Consider the following 24,058-nt stretch of genomic DNA (forward strand, 5'->3'; position numbering starts at 1 on the left):
CGCCAGGCGGTAAAATAAACAGAAAACGACGACTCGGAGCAAACACCAATATGGTTAACATAGACACTTGTACCACGAAGTGTGATACAGTCACAATCAGGTATGTCCGGCAAGTTACACAGAATCTTGACCGGTGCATTCAAAGTGTCGGCTCACCTCTGTAATTGTTAATCACTTAATCGTACTCCATGTTGCCTGAAATCCTCCAATCAATGATTTCGGGACGTCACTAGGGCACTACCGCCATGTCAATGATACTCATGCATTTGACCATATCAGTCGACTATGTCCAAGGATTTCTATGACGAGTTATATCCTGTTTCGTGGAACTGTCAAGTATATGCAGTCGCAACCAATAAGCGTGTAATTCCCTCCCACAGTGTATTTCATATCAAGTATTTTGTATCACGAGTATTCTCTGACCCCCTTCACCATTATCATCCATGCCAACATCATTGCTCCCATTTCCGATGGGACAACGACCCTCTTTGGTCCATGGACCCCACTCGGGCCTTCCTGTCATATTACTGCACCCACTGAATGCTCCATGCCTGCCTCCACCTACCCTGCGCTGTGACCTAATCATCTATCCTTGTAGCACTTTTTCGATGTACTGGGAAATAAAAGCCTTGGTAATTTACAGGGGGGAGAAATCTGCATAAGCTAGCGGGAAGAAGTTCTGAAGTGGTAAGTGTGGACTGTGTTGAACATCTCATTAACCCCTTCTTGAGACGGCTGGGGGGAAAAATGCTGGCAAAACCTAAGACCTGATCCTAAAACCAAAGGTCGTGGTGCCAACATACCAAGAGGTCGTACAGGAGTGCTCAAGGTTTATCACAGGGATACACTTGTCCTCGTGTGTGGGTCCAGGGAGAGCCCGAAGTCATACAGTACACCCACATGACCTCGACTGACCTTTGCCCGTATATCGCCTGACAAGTTAACTAATCACGGTTCGGACCGCCCACCGCATGAACCAATGTGACCTTACAGAAGAAACTTGCTGGAAATACAACGTTCTACGGCAGCCAAAACTTAACAAATACACACGAGTACAACAAATATTGGTTCGGTTGTTCGGTCAGCTATTTGCTGCAAGCTTTCTTAAGCCTATCAAACTGCCAAATAAATGACGCCTTCCACGGGCGAAGATAATTCTACGACCACAAACAACCCACTCACACACATATGGCCCAAGCGGGGTTGGGGGGAAACCAAAGTTAATGGCACCTCACTGTAAACTTATATTACCTAATCCTACCACCCATTCTTTCGCCTGTTATGTTTACGGATCCTCCACATTCTGTAGTACTTTCCACTTCAGGTTCTGCAGACATCTCACGCCACAAGGCCGTTTGGTTCAAAACTTGAAAAACACACGGACAAAAATTGTGGCGTGTCGCCACGACCAGAATGACGCATGGGAAACGCCAGTTCAACCTCGCCGTTTAAATTCCAGCGCAACTTTTAAAAACATATGAGAGACGCGTCCTTCAACGCAACGGAAGGTTGCTCATATTCAGTCAGCATTCCTCGGCAGCCACAACGACCCTGCGACCAACGTCAACCCAAATGACCATAGTAACATGACCCCTGTAGCCGGGATAACCAGTCCAGGGGTAAAAATCTTAAGCCTTGTCGCCGCTCTCTGAAAGAAAACTAATTAGCGTCTTCCAAACCCGGGATCTGCTAAACGTTTGGATTTCAAAAGAGATCTGCTTTAAAAAAACGAGTTCATAACGAACCATCTGAGAACGCACCTGAACCCGTCCAAAATCTTGTGAAGTTCGTCATGGTGGGTTCAAGCATTCCCCCAAGTGGTAATTCTAAATATAATTTGGTCCACCTTTACCAGATGAAATCATCAACACACAGGATACGCAAGTCCAGATTAAACTTTGTTGGGAAACGAGTGATGCAAGACATTACCTCAGAGGCTAAATACGATGGGATTCTACTAACTCCTATATTACCATTATTCAAAAATCAAACTAATATTGCCCGACCTATGTTTCGTTATCGTATAAGAAAACCTACATGAAATTCTGATCGATACGTATTACCGAGGGTTGAAAAATATATATATATATATCCATTATAAACCGACCGTGGCTGATAATATTAACCGATATTCGATCGAATAAAAAGGTCCCAGACAATGTTAAAGTATACAGACTGTCAGGGGTCGTGTACCCGCTGCCATCGCCCATCTGTTCCTACAATGCCAGTAATTAAAAGGCAAAAATTACATCTAAACATAGAAACAATTTCACCTTATCCGAATGTCTAAACCATAATTTTTGTTTCTAAGGTCTAAAGCTCTTGTTCGGTAAATTTTCTTGTACTGGGAAGAGACTCATAATGTCAGAAAGTCCCACATCAGTCCAGTCCTGCCCATCTTTATGATCATTTGTTCCACTTTCCTAAGACGCGAGAGACCCATTGCCCACAATGCGAATTACCCCCGACAATTTCAACTAGGTCTTCAACGCTTATCATCATAATAGAAGCTTCACCTTAAAGACACAATAAAAATCACATTACATGAACTCCTTTTGGGTAACACGACCTCGCCAGACTTTATCCCATCACACCCAGAGGTTTTTAAAACACAGGAGTACACAAGGGTTGCACCGCTGCGCTCAAGATTAACTTGAGAAGTAGAAACCTGACGTCAGCGAGTCTCACATGCGTTTAATGTTGAAGTTTACGACACGACTATGCAACGTTAGTAAATCACACGTCCCAAGAATGCACAGTCTACCCACTTGAACTCATTTCAAGCAAATTTTACTCTAAGAGATAATATACGATAATTGCTTACTGCCTCGCGATTGTTACTATGTTTATGACCTAGCGTAACCCAACGGAATTTGCCCAAGTGTTTAATGTAGGTAGACTGGTGTATCCATGCTGGTGTATCTATGCGCATTACTGCATTTCCAAGCATAAAGTCTCCTACCTTACTGACAATCACATGATATATACACACACGAGACAGAGCACCGCAGTGTTATGACATCAAACAACTCTACAACTTGCTTCATGTTTAAAAACGAATGAGCGTGAGTCACGGAAATGCATGAACAGAACAAAAAAACATAACCCAAATTATTGAAATATAATACCTTAAAAAGAAGAAAAAAAACTGCAACGTTAATATCATATCCTACAAGATTATAATTAGGTTTGGTTAACGACATGATTAACTTCGCTGTTAAGTAATTTCATTGTTACGTTTACGTTGTCAATAAAAATTGTTAAAACTACATCATTACCTAATAAATGGTAATTTAACATAATGAGAACAACGCGTTTTCTCCTTGATAGATTTTGACGAAAAACAAACATGAAAACTGCTTTGATAGATTTTGACGAAAAACAAACATGAAAACTGCTTTCACGATCAAAATCTACCAAACAGTAGCAAACCAAACTTTCCATCTACCTGTGGCATCCTACTGCTATACCAATTGATAATACATGCAAAATACATTGAACAAAATGAATCTATAAACGACATGAAAGAAAAATATACAGTGGGCCATTCCTAACAAGTTAAATGCACAGAACAATTCAACCACCACAAGAATGTTATTCGTAAATACATCAAATGCTAAAATCCATATTACTGTACTGTAATCAGTGCCATCAGTAGACGATACAGTCCCCTCAATTACATGGAATCTGCGTACTTACGATATACTGAAAAATACCCATGAATCCAATCTTACAACCTTTCATTAGGGCATTACCTATGAAATGTCTCCCATATACCTCTTATTCAGATGTAACCTCTTATAACACCTACCGTTCAAGTCTGATCCATGCATCCACTTGTGACAGAGAAATGGCGTCCACTAATAGAAGCACAGAATTACGTGGAACACCACAAAATTAAAAACGAACTGGCCTATGCGCACGGTTGCCAGAGGTGAGTACCCGAGGATACGGACATGACAGAGAGTACGACCCTAATTTCTTTTACAAAGTTTTTGCCTTTGTGGAGAACCGTACAGAAAAAGTTTTTCTTATCTAACTTTTACACCTGATTAAACTCGCATTGAAAAGTACATGTTTTATGAGTAAAGAGTACTCAGAATTAGACTATTTCAAAAGCAGTACAACACACACACACACACACACACAAAAAAAAAAATGGGACTGCAGACGATTCCTTAACACTTGTTTTCAGGACCTCCTATTCGTCAGATTTTTACCTGATTCATTATCACTGATTTTCAAAACGACGAAATTTGTCGAAATTGTTGAATTTCAGCGAATATTGGTTATGGATTATGTGCACAACTACGTTCGGAAAAACCTTACAGCCCCTGACTTTACCTTTCATGGATTATGGGGACAAACAGAAAACCATCCAAAATACATTATAGATATCTCAACTTAAAATTTTCGTAATGTTCACAGAAATAATATATTCATACCATATTTATCCAATTTCGTGGTCAGCGCCCAAATGAACTTTGCTTGCATCACAATCATGTCAAAGCAACTATAATGGGTTCCAGCGTCGACACCTTCAAATATATCATACGTACTTTATTCGTAATTTCAGCTAACTTATCCAATACAACTACAAAGAATTTAACTTGAGCTAGTGTAACTTAAGATCATTAAATTCTGCCCTAATGTATAAGATGGTGTCCAACGGGGTTTTTAATGAACCGTTAATTCACATTCAGAATGCAGTAATACTACTGAAAGCTGAAACCAGAGGGTTTTTTAGAAAAAGAGTAACAAATATGTTAACATCACCGAATGACTCTTCTCCCCAATTATTCTTTGAGCTTATTTAGCTGTTAACGTGGTCCTCACCTTAACAGCAATGTCATTAGAACCATCTTCAGAAATTGAGTCCTTTTTAATGTCCCCTTCCTTGCAAAAAAAAAAAAATGCTAAAGCTTGCTCTTAAAACTTATTACAAGTTACGGTCTCGTAAAATATCAATGTTTGTCATGATGCCCTCTTCTAAACCAGGTAGTTGTCTTTTCTTTCTACCTCATTCACATATGGACTGCTTTTATTCTGTCCTGAAACAATCTTTCCTTGTCACACAGAACACTTAACTCTCAAAACTTAATATTCATAAAAATACATTTTTCTAAAGTAAGCGCTATGCACTAGCCCTACCTTTTGGAAAAATGGCAGGAGCAACAAGTAGAAGTAGATAGGAACATTGGACAGGAGCATTAGGTAGAAACGTTAGGTAAAAGTAAGGGGTAGGAATATCAGGTGGGAGCATTAGCTACAACATCAGGTTGGAAAATTAGGCAGTTACAGTATGTATGTCTTATCATCAGATTAGGTCTTATCATTCATTTCAAAAACAGAAAAGTTTACAAGCATAAATGTATTACACAATTTGTCAGAAACTGTGTGTAAGCATCTTTTGTAAAAATTCCCATACTCTTTTAGAGTCTATCTATTCCCATACTCTTTTAGTCTACCTTTATATTCATGTGCATGTAAACTATGCAAGATATTCTATATTTTAAATGGAAACATATGCAAGATATAAATACATATATATACAGGATATTCCCTCAAAGGCCCAGTCCTCTGTTCTTAACGCTACCTCGCTAACGCAGGAAATGGCGAATAGTATAAAAGCCAGAAAGAAAAAGATATCTATATATATTTTTTCAAACATATTCGCCATTTCCCGAATTAGCGAGGTAGCGTTAGGAACAGAGGACAGAGCCTAAGAGGGAAAATCCTCATTTGGCCCCTATCCCCAGGGATAATATATCTATATTTTTATAATATTATTATACTTAATCGCTGTTTCCCATGTCAGTGAGGTATAGCTAGGAAACAGACAATATTCATAAGACTTTTCATAAGTATATTCTAAAGGACAATATTTATAAGACTTTTCATAAATATATTCCAATCTGATATTTATTCAAGTACAAAGAAATTGTCAACTACCTTTACAAAGGTTTCATCACTGCAATAAGAAAATTAAGACACAATTCATATGATTTTTCTGCATCAAGCATATCTTGCACACAGTAAATGGCACAATTCGGAAAACATCCTTCGATGATTTCATAGTTAGCAAATAACACCTTAAGTTAACAGACACATCAACCTGACAAGCAGATGAACTGAGATTGAAGGATGGATAGAGAGACAGCGTCACACTATAAAATTTACTGAAAGCTGTGTGCTTACAGTAACAAGAAAGTTATCGTAGAATATGTGACTGGTACTTTTACATTGCTAAATATATTCTCTACCTTCAACTTAAATGTATAAAAATAAATAGATCGTCTTACAATACCACTGGAAAATTGCAACCCCAGCCTATTATGAGCAATGATAAAGGAATGTGTCATACAAAAAAAAATCTTACAAAAAAGTCCTCCTTTCATGTCACATATCTAACTATTTCACATTAAATGCCAAAAGAACATGATTTTCCAAGCTTTACAGTTCATACTTCTTTCAGGTATCTTCATGGTCAACAACTCATATATTCCAAAATCCAATTCCAGTGCATGTTACAAGTTTAAATTCTAAATTGAACATTGCAATCAATTATCATTAAATCCAATCTTAATGGCATGGTGGATAAGTGCATTTAATCTATCAGTTCACTCACATACACCCTTGACTCATGTTCAGTGTGTTAAACAATTCTCCAAACTAGTATCAGCTTTTTTTTTTAACCTTCCAAACTCCAAGTCTCCATTCAAACCACTTCTACATAAAAATCCCTTCATTGCATCCAATCCTGAATCATTCCTTTAATATTCTTATCTGACTGGTGCTACTCAATTCTTTTCCTTCATTCATCCACCTCTTCCTCAGTCTTCCTCTTACATCTTTAATTGTGCTACCATATGTCTTCTCGGCCAAACTATCTCATAAACCTTTAATGACTTTCATCTAAAAGTCTTTCATAACTTACCCTTCTCACATCAATCTTTATCTATCCTCCGGATTCCAATTATACCACAAACTGATCAACAATGCTCTAATTTGTTACGTCTTCATCTATGTATACAACTTCAGTTTCATAACCTTATATCTAAACTTTCAATCTAAACTCAACTTTTCAACTCCCCTCCTCACTAAATTTCATTTCCATATCCTCATCTACAACTTTCAGTTTTTATCGCCATTCAGACTGTGACATACCTACTCTCTCTAAAAACTAAAGTTGTACTCCTACTCAAATTAACTTTGCCCATTCCTCTCCTGCATACATTATCAAAAAGCCCCACTATTCTATCCAGATTCAGTAAAGAGAATACTATCATCTGTATTCATCTGTGATATCTTCCACTTTGTTTAAAAAAGTAATATATATATAGGCAGGAGCCCTCTTCTATATATATACATATAATAAAAATTAAAAACATACTATCCCTGGGGATAGGGAAGAAAGAATATTTCTCACATACTCCCTGTGTGTTGCAGAAGGCAACTAAAAGACGAGGGAGAGGGGGGCTGGAAATCCTCCCCTCCTGTTTTAATTTTCCAAAAGAAGGAACAGAGAAGAGGGCCAAGTGAGGATATTCTCTCTAAGGTTCAGTCCTCTGTTCTTAGGGCTACCTCACTGATGTGGGAAATGGCAAAAATGCATAAAAGATATCATTTTATCATATGTAATGGATGTTTCCCTTGTCAGCGAGGTAGCGCTAGGAAACAGACAAAGAATGGCCCCTATCCACTCATATACACATATATATACATAAATGCCCATACATGCACACATGCATACATATACATAACATATACACATACATACATGTACACATATACATATGTACATACTCTCTTACCTTTATTCATTCCTGGCGCTTCCCACCCCACAGGAAGCAGCATTGCTACCCCCTACTTCAGCAAAGTAGCACCAGGAAAACAGACAAAAAAGGCCACATTTGTTTACACTGTCTCTATATTTCTTTTTTCATTCTTGATTGTCGTTTCCCACATTAGCAAGGTAGCACAGGAAACGGACGAAGAAAGGCCACATCCTCTCACATCCATTCTTCAGCTGTCATGTGTATTGCACCAAAATCACAGCTCCCTAACACAACCAGGCTCCAAAGACCTTTCTATAGTTTAAAACAAATGCTTCACATGCTCTGCTTCAGTCCACTGAAAGCACACCAACCCCAGTATACCACATCATTCCAATTCACTCTATCCCCTCCAAACCTTTCACCTTACTGCATCTTCGGCCTCATTTGCTCACAATCTTTTTCTCTACATTCTTCTATCCATGGGGATACGGAAAAAGAATTCTGCCCAAGTATTCCCTGCGTGTCGTAGAAGGTGACTAAGAGGGACAGGAGCAGGTGTCTGGAAATCCTCCCTTCCTGTATTACTTTCCAAATGAAAGAACAGAGCAAGGAGTCGGGTGAAGATCTTTCCCTTTAAGGCTCTGTCATCTGTCCTTGATGCTAGCTCACTTGTGTGGGAAATGGCAAACATGTATGAAGAAGTATACAAATTATCCTTGGGAATAGGGGAGAAAGAATAAAGCCACATATTTCCTGCATGTACCATACACTAAAAAAAAAGATATTTGTATGCGATACACCACACAGGGATAAGTCTTTTGTCTGCCCTAAAACTTCATGTCTGGCGGCTCATAAATAAAATTTCACAATACTGATAAATCCATTATTGTATCGGTAATGCTGACCAACACTGTTGATTTTTTTTAACAGTGTTGCACAGGTAGGTAACTTCGTTTCAAACCTGCCACAGTAACTGGGTTAAAGCTTCCATTAACGCTTAACCAGTCTAAACATTCATTTGTAAGAAGGTCTATTTCTTTAATCCTCTTTCCATAACCACTCATTCCTCTCCAATTCTACTCACCTATCTGATCCAGCAGATCTTCACAAAAGTGGCTGTAAGTTTACTGCTTTCATTCAAAACAATAAACACCCTCTGAGGAAATCAGTCTGTATAACTTGAGATCCCAGCCCCAAACCCTAAAGCTCTCAAAAATGGATGGGTCTGAGGTAGACTTAATACTTCAATTAAAACCTTAAACTACAAAAATCATAAAAGAAGCCTGATGCAAAGCAATGCACAATAGATAAAGCTGTATGTGATCTTGCAAAGAGAAATTCACGTCAAGCTACTAGCCATGAAATGTTGTAGGAACTACACTCTAACATCTCCAGTCCAGCATTCTACACTCACAGTTCTGGTAAAGCTTATTTGCTGTGAGGAAACTTCCCAGCAGGAAGTATTCAGCCCCTGACATATGGAAACAACCACAGATGTTTATCAGCAATCACCACTTTGACAACTCCAATAATTCAGCACTTGAAGGGAACTAGTTCTCGGTGATATGGCACTTCTGTCAGTGGAATACACACCTCTATTGCTTAGGGATCCACACACTACCACAGTCCACTGCTTACTTTGTTTCTGAATCACTAAGCATAGTTAATTATATGAAACAAGTGACACTGTAAGAACTGTTCAAGAGGGTTCCAAAGCACAGTACATGCCCAGGTGCAGCAACTCCAACCCCTTTGCCAGGCCCCTCATCTCCAAGCCTGAGCTGAGTTTTAATGATCCTAACATATATTCATCCTCAACCCTAACTAGGTCTGATGTCATCCCAAGCACTTCAACTTCTACGTAATCTTTGTCTATATTATGTATTTTGGAATTGTAAACATGGAAGAATTTCCAGCAAGTACAGTATATAACTAACATTGTAATGTTGTTTAATGCTTATGTACACTGATATATTGGAAAAATAAAACTCGACAGGTAGTCCTACTTTATATTCGATCCTATAGTGTGTCCCCTTGGAAATACCAATACCTATGAAATGGAAAATTTCACAATCTGACAACTATTTGCTCCCAAGGTTGCCAGATTTAAGACACCTGAGTGTACCTTCATGTTTGAAGAAGCTGTAAGCATGCATAGATGCACTGTCACAGCTAGTATCAAAAATCAAATTTCACAATACAATCTAATGAGAACAAGGAAACTGCAACAATAAATCTATGATAAATATCTCAAACAGAAAAAAACATATATCATTCTACCCATCTTGACTTAAATGCTTTTTTCGGTTCAGCTTAGGTACAATTACATCTTCAGTTTTCTTAAAATCATGTGGCGTCTTAGGTGTATTTCCAATATTTTCAGTGCAATCACACCAAGGAGTTACAAACCTGTCACATTCTAGGACAACATTCAGAACTGTCAAAGGAGAACCCTGAATTGTTATCTGAAAAGAAAAAAACACTTATTACAAAAGTCATGCTCCATGATTATATTAAACAATTTTGTTTGAAAGAAAAGGAAACTGGTCTGTCCCTTCCATGGGGTGTCTTAGTGCATGTGGATGTAACTTGTGTGTTCTGGTTCTGAGTGACACAAAGCTCAAGGGAATGTCATAGGGGTAAAGTCAAAGGTTGATGTGAAAGCAAAAGGTAAGGAAGGGTAGCACTACCATTGTGGGAATGTGAAAGAGTGTAAGAAAGTGACCTACAGACCAGTGTGGGTTAAAATGAAAAAGGGAGCACTGCATCATCAAGGACTTTTTTGCCCCAGAAAAGCTCTCCTTATCCTACTTCAATATGGAGCAATATCAAAACTGCAGCAGCCTCATAAAAGGGGCCCTATGGTTACAAAATAATATAATCAAGAACTAACAATGTCAAGATGTATGGATTCATACTTGCCTCTATTTTGCTTTGGACCTGATATCGAACAGAGGAAAGTCCAGTCTGTCGATCACGATGTCTTGTTATCTCTTGCTGGTTGTAACATTTGATCATATCACGTCTACGTATCTGCCTGTCATGAATGTGCCTGTAAAATACATTCATAATCATTACTTATTCTTATGATTCCAGTCATCACAATCTTCATTTCTCAAATATCTTAGTAGCAATCAGTACTCTACAACAAATATGAACAGCCTTATGCATTATATATATATCACTGCATTGAAAAAAAAAATGTGTAGAAGTGAGCCAAGAATGATAAGAAACATCAAAATAAAGAGAGAATGGTTGAAGATATGGGATTGAAGGTAATTACACCATCAGCTGATTTTCTTTCTTGAGGATTGGAATGGGCAAATTTGGGGGTGGAAATAGAATCTGGGAAAAAAGTAACAAAAATGGAATTTTACTAAAACAAATCAGTTCATATGAAATGTGTATGCAAGTTTGTTAAGTAAAATAAATACAATGTAATCATTAGAAATTGACATGGCCTTTAATATTCAGCTAAATTCAATGTATCTGAAGACCAAAAAGCATCTTTATGAAGACTGACATCAAGCAAAGGAGTCTATGTCATATCAAATCTTCACCTTCACATTCCAATCATTCTAAAATCGAAGCAAGTTTTTCCAACATTACAGATCACAAGTAACAAAGATGGCTGGTGAAATGTGCCAACTGTAATGTATCATGATAAATGAGGAACTGATGGAATCATCCTTCTTGTTGAGGAACACATTGCCTACTCATACATGCACCTTGCATTACATAGTAAACCAAAAAACTATCAAATGCAGAATTCATAAAGGTTATATCAAAGAAACTGACAGAATAAATTTTCTGCAATATGATGCTGCAAGTGGTGCAATGGTTAGATTGATATGGAGGTTTTTCCTGTCCACATAACTATAAAGAAAAGCAACCAAAAACTTAGTTGAGTTATGAGTTCCGATATTACAGAAAGAGATAATGGTTGAAGAACTATGAAACTTACAATGAGATTTTGCCACTGAACAGATTTCGTATATGGATTAGAAAATTTTCAGCAAGCTGTTTATACACTACATTGGTCTTAAAGGCCAAAACTAGAATACAATTCTAAAGTTTGGTCAAAACATCTAAAGAAGCACAAAAAATTAATAGAGAAGGTTCAGAGGAGAACAACAAAGATAGTACCTGAAATAAGAGGGCAAGTAACATGGAAAGACTAACGACCTTATATTTGCCCATATTGGAAGAAAGAAGTGGGGGGGGGGGTTTTTTTTTTTGACCTGATCGCAACCTTTAAGTTTTTTAAACAAATCGATGATGTGGATTGAGAACAGTTCTTTGAAAGGTGATAGGATGGAATAACCTAAAGACAAAACATGAAACAAAACATAAATTGCTTCTAAAAAAAAAAGATGTAAAAAAAAAAAAAAAAATACTTTTATGGTATAAGAGTAGATGAACGGAATAAGATGACTTGGGGCTTGGTTAGTAAAGATATACCTGGTCAGGGATCTCCTAAATCAGAATGGGTTTATGGAGAATCACTTTGTTGTCTGCAAGGTTCTTCATGTAGCTACTATTTTGACTAGTCAATTAATATGATCTATGAAAATTCTCTTATCATATTACTGCTAATGGTCATTACTTAATTTCAGTTATGATATTTTGAAACTATCTCATGGGAAACTTCTTACCTGAATGTATGTTTTGTGCCTGAGGTGAGATTTCCTGGACGAAATATATCAAGTTTTGCTTCCTTAAGCCGAGCATAAAACTCATCATCTTCTAGCCCCCAACCCCAGTACTTATTGCTTAGTCCATCTACCTTGCGAAAGTGTTCTCTGTAAAAAGAGACATATTTAGTGTAGAAAATATTCACCTTACAGGCAATATCATTCTCAATTAACTGCATTACCACATAATCCTTACTCCATGATGCATATACCTAAGTAGCACACAATGATTCATACAACAGTGTTCATCCAAGAAAAGGAAAGCCATGGATACCCCCAAGATACCCGAAAGAAGCAAATTAGATTTAGATGCTATATGATTTCACACATTTCTGCTGTTTAAAAAGTATGTTCAAGGTTGCTGAACAAAACAAGTAAAGCTTTTTCTCTCAACTGATTTACCATATCTATTATCTATTACCATTTTATCTCTCTATCTAACCATTTATCTACCTATTATCATTAAATCCATTCCCATTTACATAGGGGTGACCAAATGTATAGATATGCAAATTCTGTTTTAATCCATGTTTTAAAGCTGGGATAAAAAACACCAAGCCAACAGGCTGACAAAGGAGTGGTACTAGGGGTTGACTTTTATCTTTCTACCCAAAATAAAATCTAATTATGTATTAGTTTAGATCACTAAAAACATTTACCTTCTAATGAGTAGAATACCACCAATAAAAGTAGGGTAATGATATCTCGGATGCAAGTGTGGAGCAGCAACGTGATACGGACCATCATAAGGAAATTCATAGGTTAATGCTGCATTCATGGGCAAGAGGTCAACATCATGCATTGCAATGTAATCACAGTCAATGCCCGACTCTAAGAAGCCTACATTCAGTAAAGAGGCTCGATTAAAGCGGAGATTATCCACCTGCAAAGAAAGTGTTTGAATTATCAGTCTCTTCAGACACAAGTAAAAAGTTCCTGAGTCTGACTTCTGAAGAATAACAAAACATTACAATATGTCAGTTTATCAATTGTATCATATACGAAACTTCTTTCTATATTTCACAGCCATACTATTGGAAGACAAATTTCTATGCCCTCTCTAAGAGATAGACAACAAAGACACCCAATGAACAAGTACTCAAACTACTAAACAGTGTGACTGTCTCAAAAGACTAGCTACTTAGAGCACAACAATCATACTGAGAGACTTGATTAACCCTTTCAATGACACTTAGGGTTAAAAAAAAGTTGTCTCCTAAACACATGAAAAGTAGCAAAATCTAAAAAAAAAGGTCAACAGGAAAAAAGTACCATGAACGTGTATCTGTGAGAAAAGGTATAAAGCTATACCATGAATTTTTTACACAATAATAATGCCGTCCCCTAGACTAACACTGACAAACTGACAATGGTTTCGACACTTATAAAGTATCTGAATAAAAAGTGCAAGACTCTGTATATTTCAAAAAAACAACTCTGGATAAAGGGTCAATAGTGTTAAGAGGTACATATTCTAGATGATCACAGACTGGTCATGTCTTTGAATTTGAACTGTACCATGGACTGGGAATACCACAACTGAAATGGTTATGAATCTGTTTGTATCAGTAATGACAAAAGTTACCAAATGTACATGGACAGTTACTACAATTCAGTGAAGCTCAATGTACAATATTTGAAGTAAGGTAAATATACTTGTGGTACTTTGAGAATGCAGTATGGTGCTTCTAAAGGCTTTCATGGTGAAGCAAAGAAGCTGCTGCCACATGATTTATTTTTTGGGGGGTGGGGGAGGTGGAGGACCTGTTTTGTCATTCTATGGAAGGCAAATAAATGGTGTCGCACATCACATGCCATAATGCCAACACCATAGAAGAGGAACGACCAATGAGAGTACACAACATATACGGGACATTGGTGAAAACAAGTCAATAAACCAAAGGTAATCTGTGATTACATGAAGGGATTGCATCACTCTTATAGAATGATAAAGCATTATCACACCACACAAAGGACCTAGAAGTAGACAAAACTAATCTTGTACTTCTACAGATGCAGTTCATAATGCTTATGTGTTTTATAAACACTGCACTAGTCCACTGATACCACACAAGGAAACTCATCATTCAAATTTCATGAGTCAAAACTTGAGTTAACTCCAAGAAGTGAAATTTCAAAAACTTGCAGAGCTTGTATGGTGTTGACAGGTGGTGATCTCAGAAATATGTGAAGACCAAGACTGCTCATGATTAAGAGAAGTAATTCACATATTCATGCTTCTGATGTTTTACCTCTAGACTTTAAATAATTAAAGTATACCATAAAGAATCTGAGCTCATAAAGCTCCCTAATTTCCTAAAAACAATTAATTCATGACAAAATGAAACTGAAGTACACTTTTACCAAACAAGACAGGTGGAAAGAAACCAATTGAAAGTCTCAGTGAAGAAATGACTAGTATGTTAGTGACAAGAAAATGGGCTAACACATACAAAGAGGTTGGAAGAACCAAAAATCTGTCAAGGTATACAACCTTCAAACTAGTAGATTCCAGACAACTGAATCATGATCTGCAAGCTCTTAGTGGTCAGAACTCCAAAGAGGAGTTAACCACTCTAGAAATTTACCTCTCACTTAATGGGTGTCTAAGTTGCTTCACTCCCACATAAAGTATAACCATGTCTGTCCCATTCACTGTCAAAGATAGAAAAGACCAATACTTAAATTCTATTAATCCCATATCACTTTTTGAATATACACAGATACATTCAGTAAAGACACCTACCTGATTGATTATGTAAAGATGATGATTTTTGTGCTGAGCATTCAGAAATTTATGAATATGAGGGGCAAATTCCATCAGTTCTTCAAAGCGATCTCTGCAACAATTACATCAACATTCCATTAGATTGCAAGCAACAGTCTTGATACTCATCAGTTGTAGTTCTTGCAACATGAGAATGGAATGCAGTATTTTCTTGAGTGGTTTAACCACAAACATGACTGTATTGTACTGTATACAAAGTCATTTACATACTTAGAGGTTTAATGTTTTCATTTAACTGTAATCTAAAACAAAGCAATAAAACATGGAACTCAGGTGTATAATCAATACACACACAGCATTCTTATCTCAAAAATTCCTCATAATTATACAATATACAAGCAATATGCCTAGAGTAATTCTAAAGAAATTATCCTAAGAGTTTACATTGTATAGAAACAACAATAATAACTGTAGATGTCACAAAGTAAACATTATCTATTATGGACTACTGCTACTGAGGTGTACTGGTGATGATAGTGGTTGGTAATGGTGATGATGGCAGTTGTACTGGTAAGCAGCAGTGGTGGTGGGCAGTCGTGCAGCTGAAGGATTGTAATGATAGTGGTGATGATGGTCAGAGAGCTGGTGGTGTTGGTGACGGTGGCACTAATGGATAGTGGTTGTACTTCTCGTCATGCTAATGGCTGGTAATAGCAAAGTTGGTAGCAATGGTGGTGATGCAGACGGTGTCACTGTTGGTTTGTGGTGGAGCTGGTGGTTGTGATGGTGATGGAAGTACTGGTGGTGTTAGTGGAGATCTGATGTATGATGTGCTCATAGGTTTAGTCAAAAGACATGTTCCCCTCCAACTGAACAATGGCAAAGTGCAGTTATAAAGTTATTACTTACAGTAAGTTTTTTCTAAACAAACCATGCATGTATATGACTTTTTCATGTACATTTAATTGTATAAGGCACTACACTATTAAAAAAGTCATTTAATCCTACAGAAAATTATTTGAAAAATATATTTTGAACCATACAAAGGTTAGTCAAGGGGAGCTGGTGTAAATCTCCATTGGACTCCCGTTATAACTGACTCCAAATATGCAGACTCTTTCAGAAACAAAATCATAATGTATTTCAAGGTTAAGGTATGTAGTAATTGCCAAAACAAGCCTAAGTTACAGACACATCTGAACGTTGCAGATGAATTTGGAGCATTCCAAGAGTTTATCTCTGCCCTATACCTGATTTGTTAAGTCATGACCCAAGTAAATTGGAAAATGTAGTAAACAGTAGCACTTTGCATCCTGCTAATTATACAAAATGTATCTGAGGTACCCTAAATCTCTGTAACATTTCTAGTGTTAGTATATGCTATATACTGTGTCTTAAATGTGAAGTACTTTGACATCCCCTTGTACTGTTATCAACATCAATATCATTTGTACATTATCAATCTAGTTTCTAAATGTACAATGTTTATTTCTGATTACATATAAACTTAAATAGTCAATCTAACCTGAATGGGATGAGAACAGCCAGTTTGTGCTTGTCATTAGGAAATGGTTTGGAGTCTTCCACCAATGAATGACCAAAGAAAGAGTTTGCTGTGACAGGATTTTGATTACTATGACACTCACACTGATCTGCAACTATAAAAGAAAATTATATACTTAGTGATTATTCTACCAACTGCACAAATAACAATCAAAAAGTTTTTATGGCAAAAATCACTCTGCTATACCATATTGCATGCTTGAAGTTACAGATTGATTGTTGAATATGATTAACATGATATGGCTAGAAACATTCCAACATCTAATTAAATGGTTTATGAAATAGAGTAGACACCTTTGTACATGAGGTTCTTTGAGTTTCTGGTCTTTAGAAAGCAAAGAAGAGTACTCAGTACTGATGTACTTCTGTATACATGTATTGAATATGCCGTTTCCCAACAGAGAGTAGGGCTGTGCAACTGTACATGCATAATCCCCTTTAATGTGCATGAGAGTAGCTAACACATACAGCCACAGCTACACACTGTATAAAAATTTTCAGTGATGGCTTCATTTACATTACCTTTCAGTGCAGCTAAAGGGAAAGGAATACTCAAGGCAACCATGGAATTTTTTTTTCCAGGGAGAAGAAAAGCAAAGAGATATTCAGTACAATGAGTTCTGACAATACCCACATACTGAGTAACATAGTGCTTGATTTGATGGGAAGAGACATTCCATGCAGATATCAGTGTTGCTACAAACTGCAACTCACTAAGCATCTTGCTGCACAAAAGTTTGGGAGTATCAAAAAAGTAAAGCAAAGAAAGGTGTCGATCAGAGGACTTGAAAATGGAAAAAGAAAATGAAAGAAAAAGATGCCATGAAAAGCTCCCTCCTATAAGGGAGGCCAAGGAGTATGGGAAATAAGACAGACCTGCTCCCTCTGGAATAACAATCATTCAATATCACAATAATATCCTATGATTTACTCTCAATCTGCCACTAATGGCAGGATTATATTGCATGAACCACTGACAGTTATTTTGCCATCTCCCATGCTACCAAATGGTCAGTCACAAATCTCAATAAAATCAAAACATGGGTAATAAAGGGTTAAAAATGCATGTAAGCTGATTAACGAATACAGGAAAAAATCATGTACATCTGAGGCAAACTACAAGGGGTCCCTTTCAGTGGCTGGAAATCTTATGTATATAGGGGATGATTCACTTTTGATATAATGGTTTTAGGAAGGCCAACTTTTTGTAAACCTGTCATAAAGTAGTTTTGAGATCATATAAGAACAATGAATTTATCTGTGAGATGGCTGGCTTGACACCAAATCTCAATGTAGGTGAAAGATGCAATGTCTGTCTCATCCAAAAATCTGTGCACAGAGGAACAAGAATACTATGTTTGTAATGGTGTAGCATTCACCTTTTAATAGAGCCCAAACTAAGAAATCATCCAAGGACAACAGATATTCACTTTCTTAGAAACAATTAAAAGAGCAATTCTACTATGCTAGTGCATCATCTTAGGTATATGGCTTAGACACAATAGGCATGGCTGCAACTACAAAGTTTTCCTCACCTCTTAGGAACCTAAGAACCTGGGAAGGAGCAAATAAGTATGCATTTCAAAGGTCCAGCTTACTACTACTCAAGGTATTTGAAGTACCTGTTACTGAAGTATCTCTCCCTTTGACTTTAGAGTACACAGTGACATGCAGATAAAGGAAGGTTTCTTTGAATGCCTTCCAAGAACTTGTGCCTCCAAAAATCTCCTCCCCTGTGTGAATACAAGTTTTTCTAGTCAATTTTCTCATAGTCAAAATCCCCAATTGTAAGCATTACCATTTCTGTGAGTCTGAATACGACTTACCATGCCTTTTGAACCATTCAGATTGTACCTTTATGATTTCATCTAATATCTGATCCAGGTGACATTATGGAACTTCTTTGAAGAGTTGTGCACTTTTAAAATAATCAGACTGGTTTTTTTGCCTACTTTCACCTTTCCCATTTTCTACTCTCTGAAGGGAATAACATCCCCAGTATTTCCTGAAAATTTACTTCTCTCAGTAGAAAGAAAGGTTTCATCCTCCTTCATTTTCTTTTTTCCTTCTTGCTACTGTGTATCCTCCAGTGATGATTCAAGCTCAGCTAATAATGTCACTGTACTTCCAGTACCTTTACCCCCTAATGATGGTACTACCCCATGCAAACACTTCCCTGCTCTCAAGTAAGAGTTTTGGCTACTGAAGAACACCAACCATCATGTTTAGATGGAATAACAGAAGGACAAAAATACAGACAACACAATCAATATATATTCAAAGGGCCTCTGTTGCTTTACTTGTTTGCAATGAATAATTTACCATAATCATATTCAAACAGCAATCTGCAAAGCTTAAAAAGGAATGTAAAAATAAAATACATTACAATAGTTATCTACCTGAAATGTAATAAAAGAACAATAAATCCCTATCAAAAATATTTTCAACACTGGCAAGTAAAATTATAGATCTGAGATCACATGCTGAACTGGCCAGCTAAGATTCTATTTTTTACCTAACCCAGCAATGGTAGGCCATATCATTCCAGAGAAACTGTGTCATAAAGCTCATAGACCTATTACAAAAATCCATCATACCTTGACATACCTGTATTTGTAGAGGGGAACAGCACATAAAGGAAAAGGAGAAAACAAAAGCCAAGACTCCAGAGAACAGTAGTGGGTCGCCTCATCCGCAACATGGTGGCTAGGGTTGATCCCATCTCCCAAGCAAGGGAGGACTGCATTAAAAAAATTCAAATACATATCAAAATTGTTATATCATTGAAACAGATTCATAAACAAATCATGTCAATGATGTCACATAGTCCTAGAATCTATTTTATAGGGCTTTTGTAGCTTCAAGGCTGCATTACAATCAAAAGTAAAGATATGATAGATTCAGTTAAAAAGAAAAGTTCCTCCACAAGAGTCTTTTAAATATAATGCTCACTCACAGCATAACAACATGCATCAATACAGTCTGGTAGCACCTGTTATCTATATGTTAAACATCATTCAACCATTCTCCCATTAAGAATACAGTTTATCATTTCATTTAAAAACATGCCATGTAATTCTTAAATGAACTTTTCACTTACACAAAAATCACATTCAATATCTGTACTAACTCTTAGTGCATTGTGCTGTAGTCCCAAAACCACAAATAATTCTCTCACTTGGAGCGAAAAATCTTGTTCTGTATTATATGTTTAAATTGTCTGATCTTTTTTTTCCAAGTTCCTGTTACATATATCTAAATCTGCACTTTATTTTTCAACCTTTTAAGTTACAAAGATTTTTCAACCTTTTAAGTTACAAAGACAAAAAGGTCATCATATGCATTAATATTAGCACAAACAACTGGACTGTCTCATCCGACTCCGCAACCTACCCTAATATAATCCTTCTCTACTATCACCTTTAATTCTAAATCCATAATACATTGTCTCATCTCTGACATCTTGACCCTAATCAAATTACCAATATGAAAAACTTTCTCCTACTTCTGATGCAATGTGCCAAAAAAATGAAACAAATCCTTTATGACGTTTTCAGGTTTTTGCTGAACTGATACTTTCCCCACTTCCTGAAAACTTACAATAATGCAGTTCACATCATCCTTCCCTCATCAAACTAAAACCAATGACACTAAACTCATCTCACTTATCCCTACATATGCAAAAATCACCATAAGCAAACACCTTCACCTTAAAGAATGGAACTAATCTCAGAGACAGTGCGGGTTTCCATATCATTGTTTTACTGCTAATTGTTTCTCTCCTTACTTGCAATATCACTCTGCTGTTCGTACCTTCAGTGAACCCATTGTCATAGCCAGTGGTATGTTAGCAAAAGCTTATTGACAATGTTTAGAATGAGGCTCTTACCATACTTCCCTTATAAGGAATTTCTCCTCTTTCTCTCAACAAGTTTTACCTTGCTGTCATTCTTCATATAGCTCCTTAATACCAAAGTCTTGAATTCATTTATGTTTGTCTCCGCTTTCCCTGCCTTCTTAGGCCCAATATTTTTGCTTGGCTGACCTGTGCTCAATCATCTGAATTGGTCAAAAGTAACTTCCCTTTCAGTAACTTTTGCACTGATTTTTACACATGCTCTCTCTCTCTCTCTCTCTCTCTCTCTCTCTCTCTCTCTCTCTCTCTCTCTCTCTCCTGGTTTTGGAAGGTTTCTGAGTTGGGGGAAGTGTGTGCAAAATGTTTATAAATGTAAGGCATGAGCTCTAGATAAGAATGTACAGAAGTGGGTGAATGTGTAGGAAATCAATCTCTATGATCCTTATGGGTAAGCATAAGGGTCATTTTCGCTGCATCCTCATCTCCACTAAACCCATGTCATTACTGGCCTTTGATTTATCCCTTATAAGTCATGTAAAAGTTTATCATCATTAGACACATAATCTGCACTACAGTACACCCCTGATGCCATAGCCTCTGCCCTAACCCTTAAGTGTATGTTTAAGCTTCTTTTTCCCTAAACCTTCATCTTCACTCCACATTTGACTAACCCATACTCTCTAATCCCTCAACAATCTTAAAATTCAAGCATCTTCATTTCATTCTTGACAAACACAACTTCAGCACACTGGTCTGTCATTTGCCTCTTTCAGGTTGAGTCAAACCCATCTTCCTACACCCTTAATGCCATTGATTAATCTAAAAACTTGACAGAAAAAATTTACCTCCTTCACATGGAGATATGACAAGAAAAAAATATGGCAAAAGCAAAAATTCATGCCCTACAGAAGTAGATATAATAATTACAAAAAAGAAAGTCTGAGAAATGGTTTAAAGTCTGAGAAATGGTTTAAAGAAAGTAAATATTCAAAAAATATTTTTCCTCACTTCTCACCTTTACATGATGAAGATTTCTGCAGGTATTAGAGGGGAGAAGTATGTTCCCTTTAGAATGAAAGGATCCATGGCGTAAACACTTCCTCACATTTGGGTCATCCTGCCTGAAAAGATGCAAACTAATTATAGAATTCTCGATATGTGCAAATGTGCATTAAAGCAAGTCACAGTGTAGTCATTTATATTACTGATCCTAAGTTAGCATGTGCCCTGTTTACTTTTTCCCACATTAGCAGGGTAACACAAGGAGCAGGCAAACAAAAGGCCTCATATTTTTAGATATTCATAATCTTTATCACCTATTCCATACCAGATGGTAAAATGTAATGTCCTACATTGTGCTCTTAAGGCATATCTATCATCACAACTTGATGCACCATAAAGATAAGTAGCCATTTCCCAAAGCTAATCTTGATGTGGATCTGCACCGACAGATTACTAACTTATCATCTTTTCTGCTATTAATACATTCACCACTATCATCTTTCATATTACACAAATAATCAATATGCTCTGAATCATGCCACAACACTATTATCATACTGTATTCCCTGAAAAGTACATCAAAATTGTAAAATGAAACCACTCATATTCCAAAACTAGTTCTGTTGAATGACAGTACTGGTAATTTATCACCTCGTAGATTAAGACGGCTTTACGTCTAGCTTTCTCATAAATCTTTTAATGAATTTTCACCGATTAAAGCAACATGAATTAACTATCCAATGCGAGATAACAACCCCGCAAAAGGAGGACGATAAAACTCTTAAATCTTTATATATGTGTTTCATAATAGTAAAGTTTAGTTTTAATACAATAAAATTGCTTACACTGTTAAGAAAATATTTCTCCACAGTCCTTATACTCATAGCTAGCAAAAAATGTCTCATAGAAGTAAGTGCATTTGTTGGGATGAAGATAACACATAAACACACCAGACCAAAACAAACACATTATCATAACATTCACATTTAGAAATATCAAAATTTTTGAACTGTAGTCAGGTTGGAGAAATCTGACGAGATTTTAAGTAATTCTGTTAACATCTAAGTTTTTTCACAGATTTTACATGTACCCCACGTTGTCCCTGAGCTTCATAGCCCTTAAAGCAATCGTCTCATCACAGGTTTGCTGAATGTTATCTTTCTTCGGTGTTTAAATAATATCTAATCACTGTTAAACATCATTTTATGATCCTTATTCATGCACTTCAATTAAGTACTTCTGTGGTGCCCTTACGTCTCCTGATTAACCTTATCCTTTACCCAATCAACTCAAAAACCAACATACTATGGAGGAAGAAGAAATGTTATTTAAGTCGAATTCCTCATATGACTAACGAAATACTTAAGAAATATTACCTATATAATGACATTCAGGTTGCGACCTGCCCCCGTCCGACCTCGCCCAGCTGACTCTGTTGTTGTTTACACGCCTCCCCCCAATATAGCAGGCGCAAGCATATGGTATCTTTCCATATAAACATATTCTCAACAACACCATTTCCGTTTATATCTTTTTTTTATCATAAAAATATATACAACAATTAACAAAATATATTTTGATCTCAAGTAATTTAGGCAAGACCGGACAAGAAAGAGCTTGATTTTTGTCCCTTTCAACCTTCATAGACAAGTTTTCCTTCGTAAATAATCTAGCTAGTAAGTCATATCTAAACAATATCTTTTTTCTCTAAAACTTAAAAGAAGCCTTAAGGTCGTCCATAAATTACGTAAAGTGTAATGGACGGACGGATCTAACCAGTTACCGAGTGACGGGGAAGGAGTATGTCAATGACCTATTACATAAGCTTTGCACTTTAATATATTTATTTGTTAGTTTGACAATCTTTTGAAGGCACACTCATAGGAATTAATATATATATATATATATATATATATATATATATATATATATATATATATATATATATATATATATATTTTGTTTGTTTCATACTATTCGCCATTTCCCACATTAGCGAGGTAGCGTTAAGAACAGAGGACTGGGCCTTTGAGGGAATATCCTCACCTGGCCCCCGTCTTTGTTCCTTCTTTGGAAAATTAAAGAAAAAAAGAGAGAGGGGAGGGTTTCCAGCCACCCGCTCCCTCCCCTTTTAGTCGCCTTCTACGACACGCAGGGAATACGTGGGAAGTATTCTTTCTCCCCTAATCCCCAGGGATAATATATATATATATATATATATATATATATATATATATATATATATATATATATATATATATATATATATATTATGCTTTGTCGCTGTCTCCCGTGTTTGCGAGGAAGCGCAAGGAAACAGACGATAGAATGGTCCAACCCACACACAATACACATGTATATACATACACGTCCCCACACGCACATATACATACCTATACGTTTCAACGTATACATATATATATATACATATACATAT

General features: G+C 36.6%; 1 protein-coding gene across 1 annotated transcript; it reads right to left on the reverse strand.

Moving 5' to 3' along the window:
• Positions 1–5,904: 5,904 nt before the first annotated feature.
• On the reverse strand, positions 5,905–23,096 carry beta4GalT7 (beta-1,4-galactosyltransferase 7). The gene is made up of 9 exons (XM_071681115.1): positions 22,998–23,096; positions 21,635–21,740; positions 19,371–19,503; positions 16,726–16,858; positions 15,219–15,312; positions 13,132–13,355; positions 12,434–12,580; positions 10,701–10,830; positions 5,905–10,243 (listed from the first exon to the last, which is right to left on the reverse strand). The coding sequence occupies exons 1-9, from the start codon at positions 23,009–23,011 to the stop codon at positions 10,055–10,057; spliced, it is 1,170 nt and encodes a 389-aa protein (XP_071537216.1). The 5' UTR covers positions 23,012–23,096; the 3' UTR covers positions 5,905–10,054.
• Between the last annotated feature and the right edge of the window lie 962 nt (positions 23,097–24,058).

Source organism: Panulirus ornatus, chromosome 32 (assembly GCF_036320965.1).
Source record: "Panulirus ornatus isolate Po-2019 chromosome 32, ASM3632096v1, whole genome shotgun sequence".
Lineage (NCBI taxonomy): Eukaryota > Metazoa > Arthropoda > Malacostraca > Decapoda > Palinuridae > Panulirus > Panulirus ornatus.